General features: G+C 48.3%; 1 protein-coding gene across 1 annotated transcript in view; it reads right to left on the minus strand.

Annotated features, from left to right (window-relative positions):
- The window catches only part of ACO2 (aconitase 2, mitochondrial), a 46,863-nt gene that overhangs the window by 10,965 nt on the left and 16,907 nt on the right, over positions 1 to 18,991 (minus strand). Inside the window, exons 2-5 of the mRNA XM_012638108.1 lie at positions 11,635 to 11,771; positions 6,886 to 7,144; positions 3,568 to 3,660; positions 17 to 175 (exon numbers count right to left, since the gene is read on the minus strand). Coding sequence (XP_012493562.1) covers positions 17 to 175; positions 3,568 to 3,660; positions 6,886 to 7,144; positions 11,635 to 11,771 — 648 coding nt within the window. The remainder of the gene's footprint in view (positions 1 to 16; positions 176 to 3,567; positions 3,661 to 6,885; positions 7,145 to 11,634; positions 11,772 to 18,991) is intronic.

Consider the following 18,991-nt stretch of genomic DNA (forward strand, 5'->3'; position numbering starts at 1 on the left):
CTTCCCTGCCCCTCACCTTGGGACATTTCAGCTCCCAGGGGATCCCAGCCATGACGTCCACTGCATCAGCACCCCCAACTCCAATGCAGATGCCCCCCAGGCCACCACCGTTGGGGGTATGGGAGTCAGTGCCAATCAGAAGAACCCCAGGGTATGCATAGTTTTCCAGAATAATCTGAAAAAGAATCCAAGATCTTAAGTTTAAAAGCCCATAACAGAAAATGGAGATAGGGCCCAAAAGGGGTCTGCAAAACTGCCCCCACTGACACTGGCTACCCAGCCATGCCCAGTGGCTCCTCTAGGATGGGGCCTACTTAATTCCGGCCATCTTCAGTGTGGATGAAAAGAGCCAGAGTCTCGGGAGCCAGGCGGCTGGGCTCATGAACAGCTCTGACGGTTCCTGCCATATGGCTTAGGCCTGTGAATGTCTCTCTGTGCCTCAGTTTCCTTGTTTGTAGCATGGTAATCAAAACACCCGCACCATCACGACCCCAGGATGTGGCAAGAACCAGCCCGGGGCCTGTCTCCTGGGCGGCCTGTACACGGTATGGGGTGCACACACCTGGCTCCTCATCACGGTGCACGATTCGCTCATGAACTGGCTCCAGCCCCCACAAGGTGCCTAAGGCAGAAGCACCGGGGACCCAGGGGAGCACAGTCATGAGCTTTTCCCCTGCTCAGCTGAAAAGCACAGGTGTTGCACACCTTTGGGGCAAGAGGGAAAAGAAAAGCATGGGTGATGCCGCTAAGCACAGCTCCTGGAGGTGGCTCTGAGAACTGAAGTGACTTGCTCAAGGAAAGGCGATGACTTCTCTCATCACCTGTCCTGTTTCATAGCGTTCCCCTCATGGAGGCGCTCCTCCTGGCTGGGGGCGAGCATTTCTCCAAAACCATTTGACAGGAAAAGAAGGAGAGCTAGACGGTCAACACCCAAGTGCGGTCCTGCCCACCACCTGCTAGTGGTTCGTGGGCCCCTGGGCAAGTCACTTGACTTCTCCAAGCCTCAGTCTCCTCTTCAATAAAAAATAGCTGACAAGAATGCTCACCTCCCTGATCACTGTGATGACTAAATCAGATCATGTCTGTTAGAAGACCTCGCTGGGAAGAACAGGCCAACAGTGCTTAACCATTTCATTTCTCCGGTCCTCCCTCAGCCACGTATTACACAAAGAATTCACACTACTTAATCCTAAAGCTCCTCAAGGTAATAAAAGTTTGATCCATTAAGACTGGACACACAGACTCATAGAATTTGGGGCGGTTCTACGTGGTGCAGGCACAAGAGTGGTCCACATCCAGAAGGGAGAGGTTACGCAGACCTGAAGACTGCAGAAAATGTCACGATGAAGCTGGTTGTGACAGTGACCTTATCAGCCTGTGGGTATGGCTGGGCAGCTGGGAGGGAGGGTGGGGAAGAAGTCTATTTCAGACTCGACTAACACCTATAACATAAAACTGGAAATTTAGGCATCTATCCACACAACACATGTATATTAAGGACCTACTCTGTACTGACCTGGCCCCAGGCGCAGAGCTACAGAGGAATAAACAAGCCACAGTCCCTGTCCCCATGGAGGACATGGTCCAGTGGAGAAAGCATGCACTGGGAACGTATGTGCAGGGACCCCACAGAGGACCACAGAGGGAGCCCCAGTGCTGGGCACGGGGAGGGCAGGGAGGCTTCACAAAGAAACCAACTTGAAAGCTGAACGTGGAGGAGAGTCTGTCAGGGCAGTCGAGGACAGAGCATTCGAGGCAGAGGGAAGGGGATTAAGGTGTGGTTTGGATACGGTGTATTAAAACTGCGGATGTCCTGACATCAAAGGGGAGAGGACAGTAAGGCTTCCCAGTGCTTACACAGTCCCTGGGAATTTTCTTTTTAAAGGAACAAATACATCAGGCTGTTATGTTTGGCAAGTGGCCAGTGGCAGGTGTGAGCTGCCATCACTCCCAGCCCCAAACTTTGGCCCAGAAGCTACCAAAAAAATCCCTGGGCATATTGTACTGAGGTGGAATTGGGGTGTCCTTCGTAACGAGAGGCCAAGGCTGGGACCACCTGACTTCCTAATCCTGCTAGAGAGAAGCTTTCTGGCCCCCACAGGCAACGTGACCTGCCATTCCCAGGCAGCCCCTCCTGGCAAGGGCGACAGTTTGAAAGGGCAGAGCAGTGATCCACCGCTGGCTCTGGTTTTGGAGTGGGGCAGTGCTGGGAGCCCATGCAGGGTCGGATGACAGCCTGACTCAGCTCATCTTGAAGGAGGCCTGGGCAGAGAGGCCTGGGCTGGAGGTGGGGAGAAGGGTCACCTTGGGAAGGTGCAGAGTGGCAGGTTTCATACACAGAGGATGGATGGTAAATGGACATATACGAACCAGATCATGGTCCCAAACAGTCACCTTGGATGAAAGCAAAGCACCTACTTCCCCAGAGACACACAAACACACACATTTGTACTTCCAGAAACAAAACTGTCTACCAAAAGAAAATCCATTCTTGGGGAGACCCCAGAAGAACCCCTGGCTGACATGGCCATGTGATCTCTGGTACCTCCATCCTTCAGAATATCAGGAAGGGGCCAAGAAGAATCTGAGGAGTGCTCCATGCAGAGATGGGGAGAGCTCCCGGGGTGACGGAGGCGGCAAAGTGCTCACCAGCGCCTTGTGCCAAATCCTGGCTCCAAAATTCGCCAACTGGGTGTCTCGGCAAGGACATTACCAGCTGTGTGCCTCCGCGTCCTCATTCGTAAGGTGTGGCTAATAAAACCACCTGCCTCATGGGTTATGGTGAGCGCTGAATAAGTTCATACCTTTCAAGCGCTAAGTCCAGTACCTGACACAGCGTGTGTTCATCACACGTCAGCTATCCATGCAACAAGGTCTGCCACTTGTGGAGAAACAACACAGAAAATAATACAACGTTCTATATTATAGTACGTGGGACTATAGATGCTGGAGTACACGCTGAGAAGGTACAGAAAGAAACATGTCAACTTATAATGCTGGCTACCTGGGTGGTTAAAAGGGATTATTTTAACTTCTTACGTGGAGAATGAGAATATATAACTTTTTTTTTTTCTTTTGAGACAGAGTCTCACTCTTTTGCCCTGGCTAGAGTGAGTGCCATGGCATCAGCCTAGCTCACAGCAACCTCAAACTCCTGGGCTCAAGCGATCCTCCTGCCTCAGCCTCCCGAGTAGCTGGGACTACAGGCATGCGCCACCATGCCCGGCTAATTTTTTCTATATATTTTTAGTTGTCCAGGTAATTTCTTTCTATTTTTTTTAGTAGAGACGGGGTCTCGCTCTTGCTCAGGCTGGTCTCGAACTCCTGAGCTCAAACAATCCACCCGCCTCGGCCTCCCAGAGTGCTAGGATTACAGGCGTGAGCCACCGCGCCTGGCCGAGAATATATAACTTGACATAGTGAGGATTAAGGTAAAAACAAAGAAGGAAGAGCCCAAGAGCTGACTGAGATGCCATCTAGTCCCCCCCGCCAGTCCCCTGATCCCACAGGCCAAGAAGGTACTCTCTGGTCACCTCAGTGCAGCCTGGACGCTGAGCCCTGCCTTACCTGGTGAATGATTCCAGATCCAGGCCTCCAGAAGCCGACACCATATTTGGCACCTGCAGTTGCCAGGAAATTATAAACTTCCTGGTTGATGTCCTATTGGGACAAATCAATAACGAGAGCATCAGTAACACAGTTGTGTCAGGGTGACCCTGCTGAGCCCTCCTCCCTCCATACCACCTCCCCTACGACTCTGAAATGCTGGCACTGTGAAGACAGGCCCTCTCTTGGAGACCTTCTAAAAATAATTCCAAAAGGACAAGGATGTTGGCCCACAGTCTCTGCTGGCAGTCTCGGGGAGAGACACAAGGGAACAGAAAGGGCCCCAGTTCTATGACACCTGGTTTGGGACATGGGTCTGGAACAAGTCCCTGGGTCTCAGTTTCCTTATCTGTAGAAAGAACTGGGCTAAATAATCGCCAAGGGTCCCTGTGGTACTCAAGTCCCCAGCCAAGGCCAGCAGTGAAGGAACATGCGGTGGCAGCATGGTCTGACCAGGCCAGGGTGTGGAGGGTGAGGGGAGGACTCTCACAGGGAAGCAGTGGGATCGGGCGGACATCCAGGTCCCCACGTGGGCCGCTGCTTCTCCACCTGAGCCTCGGATGCCTCATCTGTAACCCCAGTTGGTATCACTGAACACACACTGTGGCAACTGCATCATGCTAAACATCCTTACAACCCACCAAGGGAGAGAGGATTGTCATCAAGTCCATTTTACAGATGCAAAAACAGAGGCTCAGAGGTAACATAACTTGGAGAAGAAGCCAGAGGAGCCAGGACTTGAAACCAGGCCTGTTTAACCACAGAGCCCAAGTGTTATGTTCTAGTTTAAAATAAAGCTGCATCCTTCTAAGGAGGAGGGCCTGGGACTACATCTGAGAGAGCACCTAGACCAGTGCCTGGCATGCTGTAGGTGCTCAACACTTGGTAACATGTTGGATGGGCCCCAGATGAACGGCTGTCACATGGACCACTGTTCTCAAAAGGAGGTTTCAACAAACACAATGATGGGATGAGCTGCAGCCACGCTGCCCATAAAGGATGCTTCCTCGAGGGCAGGGAGGGCTCCACAACACAGCTGATATGAGGAAGACAGGGCATGCCCCTGGGCTAGTGAGACTGACCCCAGTGACAAAAGGGGTGGGACCATGGTGGACTCTAGAGAGTCCCAGAGGAGGAACTAAGAAATGAGACCAGCTGGCTTCTGGGCATGGGAGCACCGTGCTTCATGGCAGAGAAGTGTCCCACTGTCAGCTCCCTCAGGCCTTTGATAAAATACTTTTGAAACCACATTACCCCCTTCATTTAAACTCCAGACCTACCATGTAACCTTCTGAGGACCCATTTGGGTCCCCCAGCTAAATAAAAGAATGGCGGACAAAGAACTTGGGAAACAGTCTCTTTCCAATTAATAATTAATATACTGGCTTTTTCACTTACAAAATTGGTACGGAGCGCAGGAGGCTGTAGTCGTGTCTGGGTGCATGGGCAGCGTGTGTCTGTGTTGGTGGCCCCAGAGTCTCGGCCTGAACTCAGCCTGGATCCCTCTCTGGCTGTGCGAGCCTGGACAGGTCACTCTGCCTCCACGGGCCCCAGCCAGAGGGACTCTTTACAAATACATGTAAAAGTGACCATATCCTTCTCCTGCGTAAACCCTTCCATGACTCCTAGTGTGGTGACCACAGCTTCTCCCACAGCCCTCAAGGGCCTGCCTGGCCCGCCCCCGCCCACCTTGTACCACCCTCCCTTCCACACAGAACTCCAGCCCTACAGGCCCCCGTTAAATTCTGCTAAAGCATCAAGTTTCTTCCTGCCCTGGGACTTTTGCTTACATTCTTTTTAGAATGTTCGCTGTCCCTTCCCCTCGAAGCCTCAATCAGACCCCTGGCTTGTACTCTCCTGCACTTTCCCTTCCTGACACACGCACAAATCTGCAGTTTCCCACCTGCGCTTGCGCAGCACCCATCTCCCTGCTAGGTCCATGAATCAGGCCCCTGTCCTGTTCCCGTCAACTCCAGCACCCAGATGGTGCCCAGCACGTAAAGAACACTCCATAAGCACTTGTTGAACAAGTGAGGAAATGAGCTCTGAAATCCCATGATTCTGTGAATCTCATCTCCAGAAGGTAGATCCATAAAGCAAGGAGAGGGCCAGCCCCTGAAAGGAGTGGCCCGCAGTGCGCAGTGGTCCCCAGGGCCGAAGAAGACCCAGGCTCCTGGCCGTGTGCAGCTCCGGCACTGTCGGAACTCCCCCAACTTTACCTCCACCGCTGCTGCTAACATGGAAACGGCCAGCTGGCAGGCAGGACTCGTTCAGCGGAGTGGAAAAGAGACACTGTGTAGCCAGGACACACACCAGTGGGCCAGGGTGGGAAGAAAGGGCTCAAATGGGAAAGCTGCCCTGAGTGTTTCCCATGGGTCTGAGAGGCTCTTTGAGCCACGCTGACCCTGGGAGCCGAAGCACTTTCAATCGCTGCCCACTCCGTGCCAGCCGGGCCGCAGCCCTGCCAGCATTCAGCTCTCGCCAACAGCCCTCCCCTCGAGGGCGCCCACTCCCACTGCGGGGGGCAGAGAGCGGGGAGGCCAGAGCTGGGAGAGAGAGGCTTGCCATTGCCAAGAGTGGGGACAAAACAAAGGCGCCATAAGCCAAACCTGGGAGAAGGAGCAGGGACTTGGTTTCATGAGGAAGGGTGGGGGAAGTCTAGGAAGAAACTCTTCAGCTCAGCACAGAGCCACCTCCGAGTCAAGCAAAACTCACGCCAGAACACGGGCCCCCAAAGGAGGCTGCGCAGTGGAGTGGGAGCTGGGAGCAGGTTCAGCCCTAATCGTGCCCTCGCGTAGTTTTGGAACTCAACTGTACAGTGCCTTGGCTGCCTCAAATTGACAAACTGTGACACTGTCTGGCCTGCCTTCCTGACAGGGTCAGATGAGTGGGCGTGCACGTGTGACGCTGGCACAGATGTGCTGAGAAGTGCCCCCACTGCGTGGGCAGAAAGGGAAACCCGCACTGGCCTCTCCAGAGCAACGGCGGTGTCAGCCCTGGCATCGGCCTCGTCTTTCTAACGTAATGGGGAAAGGACCTTTAGTGTAGTAAGATTAAGGATGATTTTTATTTTCTTTAGGCTTTCTCCATATTTTTTAACAACTTCACAATGAGCAAATGGTAATTAGAAAAAAGCAAAAACAAGTTTTAAAAGCAGACTAAACCAAAAAGCCCATTAGAATTTGGAGGTGATGCCCTGGTTCGCCCTCCTGTGAGGGCTGTGCCTCTCATCCCACGTTGCACCCACCCCTCTGCCCCCCCATGCCACCTTAAGCTCACCTTGGCCCGGCGCAGGTCTTTCTCGCCCCCGACCTGGGCCTCAATCAGATGGTCACAGTGGATGGTGGATGGCACGGCCACCTTGGGCAGCCCACTACTGATAAACTGCAGCATGGCCATCTGGGCCGTGGCGTCCTGCATGGCCACGCGGTCTGGCCGCAGCCGCAGGTATGTCTTGCCTCGCTCGACTTCCTGGTTGGCCGGGTCATCCAGGTGTCCATACACGATCTTCTCTGAGAGGGTCAGAGGCCGGTTCAATCTGGGGGGAGAAGGGAGAGAGGTGCCCTGGTACCGGCTGCACCCCCTCCGCCCACCCACAGTCTCTCCCTCGCAGTGCACACGGCAGCCGTGACAGGGAAAGGGAGCCTGTACTTAGGCCCTCGAGTCCCACTCGGGTGGGGACGGCTCAGTCCTGCTCATGGTGGTACCTCCAGCACATGGCGCGGCACCTGGTGCTGATTAGGTGCTCCAAAATTACTTGATGAGTAAGTGAATGATAACATCGCAAGAGGTGACAGGGCTGGTTTATTCAAAGGATATTTGCTTTTCCAGTATATTAGTTGTTATCATCTAATGAGCACCTATATGTGTATACCTCATCACTTAATCTTCATTGTATTCTTGTCGTGTAATAAAATAAGAGAGAACAGGCTCAGCAGAGTGATGTTTATGGCTCAAGTTTGCAGCTAGAGTCTCCCCTTGGGTCCTCGACTTCTCTCTGTGCCCTCAGCCCCACTAAGACACCAGGGATCAGTACCCACATCCCCTTCACCCAATCTGACCCTCCTGCCACATGTAGCCCTCCACCTCGATTGTCCCACTAGCAGCCCTCACTCCCACCCCACTGAGACAGGTGTGGCTGTCAGCTCTCAAGAACTGAAACCCAGTCACTGCCTCTAGCCTCTCACTGGTCCTCTTCTTCTCGTTTCTTCCTAGACCCTCCCTTCTTCATCAGGGCCAAGATGGCAGTCTAAGCCTGGCCCTTGAGGGGGGTGCAGCCCCTGCCAGGACTCAACTGCCGCATCCTCACCAGCCTCCGCTCGTCTAGACTGAGCTCTGTGCAGGACCACTCCTCCCATCCCGCTCCCAGCTGACCCCCTGCTGCCGCCCACTCAACCTGGCCGCCCACACAACAGAGCAGCTGCCCCCTGCCTGCCACAGCAGCCCTCAGGATCTGCCTGCCACCAGCGCTCCCCCAACTCTCAGAGCGTAGGGCAAACTCAAGACCTCCTAGGAAGGAGCAGAGTTCCACTCACAACCAATAGGCTATGCTCTACTGTCTGAGGCCAAGAAAAAAAGGCATCAGACTGGGAGTCCGAAGCTCTGGGTGTAAGCCTGACCCTGTTACTAAAGCCACTGTGTAACCAGGTAAGCAACTGCTCTCGGAGCTCAGCCAACCCAGCTCTAAAGTCCACCTCTTGCCCTGGCATGCGCTAGCAGCTTGCACTTATACAGCACTTGCTTCCTAAACAGCTTTACTGAAGTATAATTGCACATATTTGAGGCACACGATTTGGTAAGTTTGGACACAGCATTCACCTGTGACAACAGCACCACCATCACGACGCTGAACATATTCATCTCCTCGCAAAAAGTTTTCTCCGGCCCCTTGGTAATTCCGCCTTCCCACCGCACCCCTGGCCACCACTGATCTGCTTTCTGTCACTACAGATTAGCGTCACCACAGCATTTACTTTTAGCTCCGCATTGTCCTAAGCACTTTCACGTGTATAACTCATTTTATCCTCACAACACAGATGACGAAACCGCAGCATAGAGAGGTGAAGCGGCTCACTCCCAGATCACAAAGCCAGCGAGTGGCAAAGCTGGAACACAAGGAGCCAGCAGCGCGGCTCACTGGCTGTGCCCTCTCCGTTGACCTCTACCGTCTCTCAACACTTGGAAACTTAGAACAGGGCCCTGCACGTAGTTAGCGTGCAACTGTCATTATTGTTATCACCAATATGACTCTGCTGAGAAAGTAGAGAAACTGCCTTCCGCCAGCCCCTCACTCCCAAGTTTACCTAAGCCCTGGAAAGTAAGAGTCCCTAAAGCACTGGCTTTCAGGGTAACAGCAGATCAACTGGCCATTCCGAGAATCTCTCTAGCTCTGCCCTGGTGAGACCCATAAACAAAAACAGAACTAGCCGGAGGTAGAGCCTGCCCTGTTTGCAGCAGCAACTCCAAGGCTGGTGTACGGGCAATGACTCACTGAGCAGAGCACAGCCCCTCTTTCTGGGACCCAGGAAGACAAAAAATAGCACATGGGCTTAAAAACCCAAGACCTTGAAAGCATTTGTCTCAAGTTGTATAAAAAGCTGACAGTGACAAAGCCTAAAGATTGGTTCATTATCACATTTCCTTGAAGATTAACTGAGGGTGACAAAATGGGTCTTCAATGTCCCTCTGTCCCTCTGCTGTTCTGGATGACACAGACCCAGTTCCCAAGAACAGAGAATCGGACCCCTTCTGTCACAGACACAGGGTGAAGGAAGAGTCCCCCAGCAAATCTCCTGGCCTTCTAAAAAATTCTTTAGAAGTCATTTTAGAATAGCCTCACCTCTACCTTCTTTCTCTATGTCAGGATTTCTCAACCATGTCTCTAATGACCATGTGACCAGATGATTTTTTTTTTTTTAAGACACGGTCTCACTCTGTTGCCAGGGTTAGAGTGCAGTGGCGTCATCACAGCTCACTGCGACATCAAACTCTTGGGCTCAAGCGATCCTCCTGCCTCAGCCTCCTGAGTAGCTGGGACTACAAGCGTGCACCATCACACTCCACTAATTTTTTTTAATTTTTTGTAGAGACAGGGTCTTGCTATATTGCCCGGGCTGATCTTGGACTCCTGGGCTCAAGCGATTCTCCCTCCTCAGCCTCCCAGAGTGCTAGGATTACAGGCGTGAGCCACCACGCCGGGCCTCAGATGATTCTTTTGTTGTGGGGCTGATCTCCCAGTACCTTAAAGGGCATTTTTTTGTTGTTAAGCCAAAACTAAGTGGCAAGTAACACTTTTTTGTCAAGTTATCTCAAAGCAAACCTCTATGTTAGCTCTCTTTCCACGCCAATGAAGAGCAAGGTGGAAGTGTTTGTAGATTAAAGGAAAATCCATCATTTTTCCAATGAGCCATGGTCTGAGAGCTCCAAGAATAAACAACTTGTTTCCTGGGAAACAAGTATTTGTATAAGGTCCTATGTTGATGGGGACAGTGGTTCTTAGTTCCGACTACACTTCAGAATCAGCTGGGGAACCGGCCAGTACTTCCCACATTTTGACGTGCACGCAAGTCCCTGGGGATCCTGTTAAATGGCAGGTTCGGACTCAGTGGGGCTGGAGTGGAGTCTGAGACCCTGGGAGTCTAACAAGCCCCCAAGTGATGAGAATGCTGCTGCTCATGGACCACATTTTGAATAGCAAGGCCTAGACCACTTGCACCAGAATCGCCAGGAGTGGGGCCAAGGTGGGGTCATTTTAAAAGCTTGCCAGGGGATCCTAATGTGCAGCCTGGATGATAGCCACAAGAACGCCGGACAAACACTGGGAGGCTGCAGTTGGCTGGTCACATGGTCATTAGAGCCATGGTTGAGAAACCTCGGGCTTGAGTTTAGGGGCAACCACTCAATAGATGCATGACCTTAGACAGGGTATTTCCCCACCTGACACTCAATTTCTTTATCTGCAAAAAGAGAAGGGATTTGCAACAACCACCTACAGGGGTTGTTGAGTAGAACAGAAATAATGTGTAGGCCAAACTGGACAACCGGGTAGCTACTATTAATACGCCTGTCTTTGAAGAACAGTTAACAGGTTGTTACTGTAACTAGGTGATGCTATGCTAGAGGCTGTTGGAGATAAAGACTCAGATAGTCCCTACCCTTAAAACTGAAGTGAGGAACTACTACATAGGAAGCAAAGTGGTGAGAGGGGGTAGTATGGGATAGCAGTTAGAACCCTGGATGAGGACACAAAGACGAGGTACCACCACTCACGTACCATGTGGCCTTGGGCAGGTTGCTTCTCCACCTGAGGCTCAGCTGTACAACGGATATACTCACATCCGCTCCTCCCCAGGTTTACGACCATCAGTATCAAAGAAGCCACCAGGTAGGCAAGGGCATAGTCCTGTCTGCAGTGGGTCAAGTTCCCAGGGCAGTGCCAGCTGGTGTGTACTGCCAGCCCCCTTTTCTCATCCTCCTGTGTGGTACCTTATTCATCCTTCTGGTGGCAGCATCTAGCCCAGGACCTGACACACAGGACAGCAGGGCAAAGCCGACCATTCATTTTACCAAATGAGGAAAACGAGGCCCAGGAAAAAGACATGCTGAAGATTCTGCCTTAGTTTTCTTCTGAGTCTCAGACCTGAGCTCTCCTCTGTGCCTGTGCACTTTAGAGGAAATACAAATGATTCTCCAGCCATTGCACCTGACAGCTCCCAGAGGACTGGCCCAGGCTCAGAGGCCTGCCCTGAAAAGGTTGGGAGGTTCAGATCTCAGCACCAAAGCTCACCTAAGGCCTTGGTATGGCTCATTTGGAGGCTTCTTGATAACACGGATTATTCCTTGGCAGAGAGGGCAGAGGTTCCACCACCGATCCAGAATGCCTTTCCTCAGCAGGGACCTTTGTGCCCCGAATACCTTAACCCTGCCAGCATGATGAACCATCCTTCCCCAAACATCTCCTAGGTTGCCTGAAAGGGAGCAGAAGCAGCACCTGTAGTAGCGACCACAAGCTGCCACTTGCAGCCTTACCTTTTGCGAACGATGTTAATGTTCTTCTCTAACAAGTCATAGCGAATGTACTCATTAGGCTCAAAGTGGCTCATGGCCACCTTGGCCCGTTGGCACAGGACTGAGGCCACATGATACTGCCGCACACCCAGGGCTTTCTGCAAGAAGAAAGACAACGGCAACAGTCAATGCAGTACTTAGGGGAGTCCACCTTTTTCACTATCCTCAGGACAGCTCATTATGGTAAAAAAAAAAAATTGAGGAATTAAAATGTCAAACACTGTTTAGTGCCTGCAGCCTCAGTTTCCTCATCTGCACCACAGGGATGACACAGCAGTCACAAGAAACACAGCCTGGGATAGAAGAAAATGTGCAAAGGATTTATAGGCAAAATTGCTGGGAATCAAAAGTCAAGTTCTATTGTGTAAGTTGCATAAATGTCTAAGTCCCAGAGGAGATAGGAAATGAGGCTGCAACCAGCTCTAGTGATCACATGGGATACTGAGAAGGTTGAATGAGACCATCTGCGGAAGCTCTGATTAAGCTGTAAAGCACTACCCAAATCATATCTACTATTCTATCTACACCATAAGTTCCTTGAGGGTTGAGATCAAGCTTTATTTATCTCTGTATCTGAACTACCTGGTGCATACTAGAGACTAAATGAATATTTGCTGAATAGGCAAAAGAATGAATGAGGAAAACCCCGTGCATGAGCTTTGGATGTTCATCCCCCCAAAAGGTGATGCCTAATTCCCCATCCGTTGCATGCGTGGTAGACTTATCAATTTACTGCTAACAATGACAAGCTATGCTATGTGACTTTGAGACTACTCATAAAAAGGACCATTTCTGCCTGGCTCGCTCCCTCTCTTGGATTGCTCCGGGGAAAGACAGTCACCATGTTGTTAAGCAGTCCTGGGAAAGGCTGACCTAGAGATGAACAGAGGCCTCTTACCAATAACCAGCACCACCGTGCCAGGAATGTGAGTGCGCCACCTTGCAAGCAAACACTCCAGCCCTAACCCAAGCCTTCAGATAACTGCAGCCCTGGCTGACATCTCAACTGTAACTTTTTCAGCAACCCAAGCCAGAACCATCTAGCCAAGCCACTCCGAAATTCCTAGCTCACAGAAACTGTGAGACATAAATGTTTATTGTTGTTTTAAGCCTCTAACTTTGGGAACAATTTGTTATGTCACAATAGGTAAATGATTGTTATGATGGGGTCTGTGTTAGTTAATTTTAAACCATGGATGACAGCCTTCACAGGGTACACTATGATTGAGGAACGAGAAATGAATCCAAAGAAACAACAGCAGGAAAGGAAAAGCTGCTTCCCTTCCAGGTGGCTGCTGTTCTCCATTTAGAGGATCATACCCTTCGGTGAGGGAAGAGGCAAAGCTGAAGCCACTCCCCCAGGCTCCCTTCTTTGTGTCACCCCAATATGTAAATCCAAACCCTGCTAACCTCAGCATCTGAACCCAGTTTGGGTCCACAGTTGCCATTCCCTATTCAGGTCACTTAGGAGTAAGAACAGGCCACATTCGGAAACAGCACCCCCAGCCATCATCCATCCTAACCTACCGCGGCAGGGGTGACCTCCCCCGTGCAGACTTCCCATCCGCTTGCCCTCCAGCTCAAACCCCACCAATGACACATCAGAGGACTTTCAACAGTGCCAGTGCAGAGAACACAGCACATTTCAGCTTCAGCAGTAAGTACCACCCCTGCGACAGGGGGAGGAGCTCAGTGCAGAGGGGTGGAGTGGCAGTGAACCCGGGTTTAAGACTGTCCCACTACTTACTGACTGGTCTTGGACAATCAACCTCTCTAAACACTCACTTTCTCATAGAGCTACTGTGAAGATCAGGAAAAATTATATAAAGCACTGAGTATGGTTTCTACTATTACTATTACCCTTGTGCATTTATGTACACACACATACAACCCCCTCTGGGTTCTTTACACAAACAAGAAATCACACAAGCTGTTTTGCATCTCGCTTTTTCATTTATTAACATATCTGAGACATCTTTCCAATGTTTATATACAGATCTATTTCTTTATTTTTACAAATTAACTGCCCTAAGCTTCTGTTTCCTTAGAAATAAAAACAAGTGCCAGGTGCGGTGGCTCACACCTGCAATCCCAGCACTTTGGGAGGCCGAGGTGGGAGGATCACTTGAGGCCAGGAGTTCGAGACCAGCCTGGGCAACACAGCAAGACCTGTCTCCACAAAAGAAAAAAAAAATTTTTTTTTTTAAATGAGCTGGGCATGGTGCCATGGTCTATAGTCCTAGCTACTTAGGAGGCTGAGGCAGGAGGATCGCTTGAGCCCAGGAGTTTGAGGCTGCAGTGAACTACGATCACACCACTGTACTCTAGCCTGGGAAACAGAGTAAGACCCTGTCTCTATAAAACATAAAATAAAATAAAAAAAAAAAGAAATAAAAACAAGTGTAACAATACCTAGTGTCTTGACCAGTAGGCAAAACAATAAATTGTGATCCTAATCAAAGTACTGGGAAAAGGTAAAGTCCCAATTGCCAACAGCATGGGCACAGTTAAGAAGCAAACTATGGACTATATATCAATACCTTTTTAGGTAAAATCAGGCTTAAGAAATAATGCTAATTGGGCGGAAAAAAGGACAAAATATGTTGATACAGAACACAACTTATGGGTAAACAAAGAGTATTTATGGAGTACCTACTGTGAGACAAGCATGGTGCTAAGCACCTTGAATATATTACATCACCTAATCTTCTCAGCCACCCAGTGAAGCTGCTCCTATGACAACCTTGTTTTCCCAGAGAGGACACTGGGGCTTGCACGGTAGATGAATGACCAAGGCCACATGGTAGCAAGTGGGACTCAAACTAAGCCAGGCTGACCCACCCAGGCAAATCACTTAACTCCCTAAGCCTCTCCCCAAACAGAGATAAACTTCATGGTGCTAGTAACAAATGAAATCACCTACATGCTTCATCCTTAATCACAATACTGCTCTGCTTTCCAACTATGTGAAAGTGTCTGTTCATAGCAGTCAGTACTGCCCAAGAGACTTTCTGCCACAACAAACATGCTCTAGATCTGCACTGTCCAATATGGCAGGCACTGGCCACGTGTAAAATGTGGCCAGTGGAAACAGAGTTTTTAGTGTTATTGAACTGTAATTAAATTTAAACTGCCACATGAGACAGCTCAGGTTTATTCATTAATAAGGATGGAACACTCACTCTATGTTAAACTCAACAAAAAAGTAAAAGGTATTGGCTTGGCTTTGAGGCTTTAGGCAACTCACCTAACTTCTTGGGGGCCTCAGCTTTTCACACCTGCACAGGGAAAAATCTCAGCCTTACTTCACAGCAGTATTGTGAGAGGTTTAAAATGCATGAAATGTCATGTGTAGACTCTGAAGAGCTCCGCCATATTAATACGTTCAGCCTGTAGACTGACTTAAAAGGCAAGACCACCATGTGCTACGGTCTGTCTGAATGTGTCTCTCTCTCTCTCTCCCTCTCTCACTCTCTCCCTCTCTCACATGCTCTTGCCCTTCCACCTTCTGCCACAGGATAATACTGTGTAATGGCTCTTGCCAGATGTGGGCCCCTGGATTTTGCACTTCCCAGCCTCCAGGACTGTAAGAGCCTTCAGGACTGTAAGAAATAAATGTCTTTTGGCCGGGCATGGTGGCTCACACCTGTAATCCTAGCACTCTGGGAGGCCAGGGAGGGAGGATCACTTGAGGTCAGGAGTTTGAGGTTGCTGTGAGCTAGGCTAACGCCATGGTACATTCTAGCCCAGGCAACACCCAACAGAGCAAGACTCTGTCTCAAAAAAAAGAAAACAAAAAAAAAGAAAAAAAAAAAAAAGAAATGTCTTTTCTTTATATTAATAAATTACCCAGTATGTGGTATTGTTTTAGCAACACAAAATGGACTAAGACACTAAGTATCATTCATTCATGGGCCACTTATCTCTCATACGTAAAAAATGACTAGCTATGGGTACCCAACCCCTACTCTTAAGAATAAAAAACAATTACTTATTAAGCATCTGCTCTGTGCCAATCACCTTCTGTGACTATTTTGAATTCCCAATGTAACAGCACAAGGTAACAATTATTCCTGTCTCACAGATGTGGGAACTGACAATCAGGGAGTTCAGTCAGAACTCATATACCCTGGAATGGAAAGCATAAATGAATGAATGAATAAATAAATAAATACATAAGTGAAAAAGAAAATATTTTATAAATTAAAAAAAAAGGAAAGAAAAGAAAAAAAAAAAAGAACTCATATACCTGTATACCTGGTACGCAGTGAATCCAGATGCAAGCTCAGATCTCTCTCTTTCTGAGAGGGACCACGTCTCCTAGACTGTGCTACCTGTAGCTGCTGGGCCAGTCCTGCTTACCTCACATAACCCACCCTTTCCCAGCACAGTGTGATAACTCGTACTGAAGAACTGTAGTCAGATTGCCCATCCCAGCTCTACCACTTACCTGCCGTGACCATGGGCAAGTTATTTAACCTCCCCCAATCTTAGTTTTGCCATAAAGAAAAACTTCGTAGAATAAAGATAAACTTCATAGTGTTAATGAGATAATCTACATAAACTGCTTGGCACATGGCCTGTTCACAGTATAAGTGCTCAGTATGTGTTATACAGTATTATTTTCCTTCATAGAGGAAATGCATGCAAAACTAGGAGTGGTGAAGCTGTATTCCTCCTCTGGATACTGCCCGAACCAACATGCCTCTTCTTGTTTTTCTTACTGCAAACAAAGCTCTAAAGGACCTTTTGGTTGATTAGCATTTTTCAGAAGACTTAGCTCATTTGGCTCCCTTCGGCTGTATTCCAGCTGCTCTGTAGTATTCCTCCTTGGTTACTTGCCCTCCATCTAACTTTGAATGACTAATTCCAAAACTCCAGGCTGATTTATTTAGGTGTCTCTCTTTCTTCTCTCCTTTAGATAATTTGTAATTTGTTAGAATTTGCCTTAGAAAGCCTCCCATCCCACTGAAACCCCTCTGTGTTTGGGGCCCCAGCAGTGGTATCTCTGAATAATTAGTCTCTGAATAATTCAGAATCTGCCTTCCTCAAGGGCACTGAACATGATGAACTTCTTTGGACAGCACAAATTCTAAAGGGACCTGCCACAGAGCCTTTATACATGTTGTTTCCACTTCTTAAAATGTTCTCTACCTACTCCCATTCTCAAAATGCCCTTTGTCTAGGGAATGTCCATTGATCCTTCAAACTCCAAATAAATTTCATTTTCTCAGGGAATCCATCCCTGAAACCCAGCCCAATCGGAACCTCCTAATACATACGCCCTTTCACCTCTTCTTGACATTCATTCATGAGATGTCTGTCTCCACTAGTCTGTAAGCTCCCGTGGGGAGGGCTGTCTGTTTATTCATAACTAAACTCCTCATGCCTGAACACCAAGTCTGATATATAAGACGCACTATATAAATACCAATTAGTTAAACCAAGGAATGTTGCTTCTACTTTACCAATCAGCTCTTCCTTATTGGGCAGGGTTAAATAATCAGTTAACCTTGTGAGCAAACAGTTAATAAGACAAATCAATAATTTACCAGTCTTAGACCTAGCCTTTGGTTAGACCGTAAAGAGGTTTAACATTTTTGAAAGACAATTAGGCAATATCTATTAAAATGAAAATGTCTGTACCTTTTGACCAGCTCTTCCTCTTCCAGAAAGCTATCTTATTAAAATATTCAAATAAAGGGGGAGGGGGGAGCAAGGGCAACATACGTAACCTAAACATCTGTACCCCCATAATATGCTGAAATAAAAAAAAAATTCAAATAAATGAGATAGGCAAGCACTGTTTCTAAGAGAACAGCCCAATTGTCCATAAATAGGGCACTGATTGAATAAATTCTGGCTCATTCACCATGGAATGCCATTCTACAGCTGTTTAAAAAGAAGATAGTGGTGATGATTGCACATTATGAATGTAATTAATGCCACTCAATTGAACACTATAGTTAAAATGTCAAATTTTATGATATATTTGACCAAAGTTTAAAAAAAAATAGGATAGATCAAGGTTTTCTGCCAGCAAAAACCTCCACTCAATGAAAATATGTAGCAAAACAGTATTACAGTATGGGCCCATTTCTGTATAAATTAATAACAATAATCAACAAATGTAAATATGTTTAGGAAAAAAATGAAATGACATGCCTAATTGTTCTCAGCAATTATCTCTGTGAATTGGAATTACAGGTACTTTTACTTTCTATGCTGTGTACTTCTGCAACTTTTAAATGTTGCATGATATATATGTTTCTTTTGTAATCAGGAAAAAGAAAGAAAGAACCAGGCAAATAGGTGCAAAAAAGCATGCTAACTGAAGTGTAAGAGCAGCATAATTGTTTAGTGGCAATTTAACAATAATCGAAAGTTTTTCGTTTTTTAAAAATGTGCACACCCTTTGTTTCAGTAAATTAACTTATAGGACATTATTACTAAGGAAAAGGAGAAAAAGTACCTTCACAATAGCTGGATCTGTTTACCACCACTTTAACCCAGGGTCAAACTTAGCATCACCAGTAGCAAGACCAACTGACATTGGCGTCTCCTAGCGGTACAGCATCACCTATGAAGAATTCTGGCCAAAAATGTTAAACCTGAATCTAAGCAAGCTTTGGGATCTTACCTCCAGTGTAAGGGAAATGTAGAGGACAAAAAGAACAATCAATCAAATCCAGACGGTGGACATTCTACAAGAAAATGGGCTGGTCTCTTCAAAAAGTCAGTGTCATGGGGAAAAAGGAAGGGGGAGCAGGGTACTGTTCTAGATTAAAAGAGACAAAAAAGGTAAAACCAATGCAATGTGTAATTTATAAAATTAGATCCTGATTTGGAAAAAGACAGCTAGTAAAGGCATTCTTGGAGAGTGTGGGCCAAGCACGGTGTCTCCCGCCTGTAATCCTAGCACTCAGGGAGGCCAAGGCAGGAGGATTGCTTGAGGCCAGGAGTTTGAGACCAGCCTGAGCAAGAGTGATACCCCGTCTCTACAAAAAATAGAAAAATCAGCCGGGTGTGGTGGTGCAGGCCTGCAGCACTACTCAGGAGGTTGAGGCAGGAGAACCACTTGAGGACACAAGTCATATTCACACTAACAATATATTAAAAATGTTTGAGTTAGGATGGAAATTTATTTTCTTCTGTCATTCCCCAAATTTGCATCAAGGTGATACTGTATGTTTAAAAAAGAGTTTGATAGGCCGGGCGCGGTGGCTCACGCCTATAATCCTAGTACTCTGGGAGGCCGAGGCGGGCGGATTGTTTGAGCTCAGGAGTTCGAAACCAGCCTGAGCAAGAGCGAGACCCC

This window comes from Propithecus coquereli, unplaced genomic scaffold (assembly GCF_000956105.1).
Source record: "Propithecus coquereli isolate 6110/MARCELLA unplaced genomic scaffold, Pcoq_1.0 Scaffold126, whole genome shotgun sequence".
Classification (NCBI taxonomy): domain Eukaryota; kingdom Metazoa; phylum Chordata; class Mammalia; order Primates; family Indriidae; genus Propithecus; species Propithecus coquereli.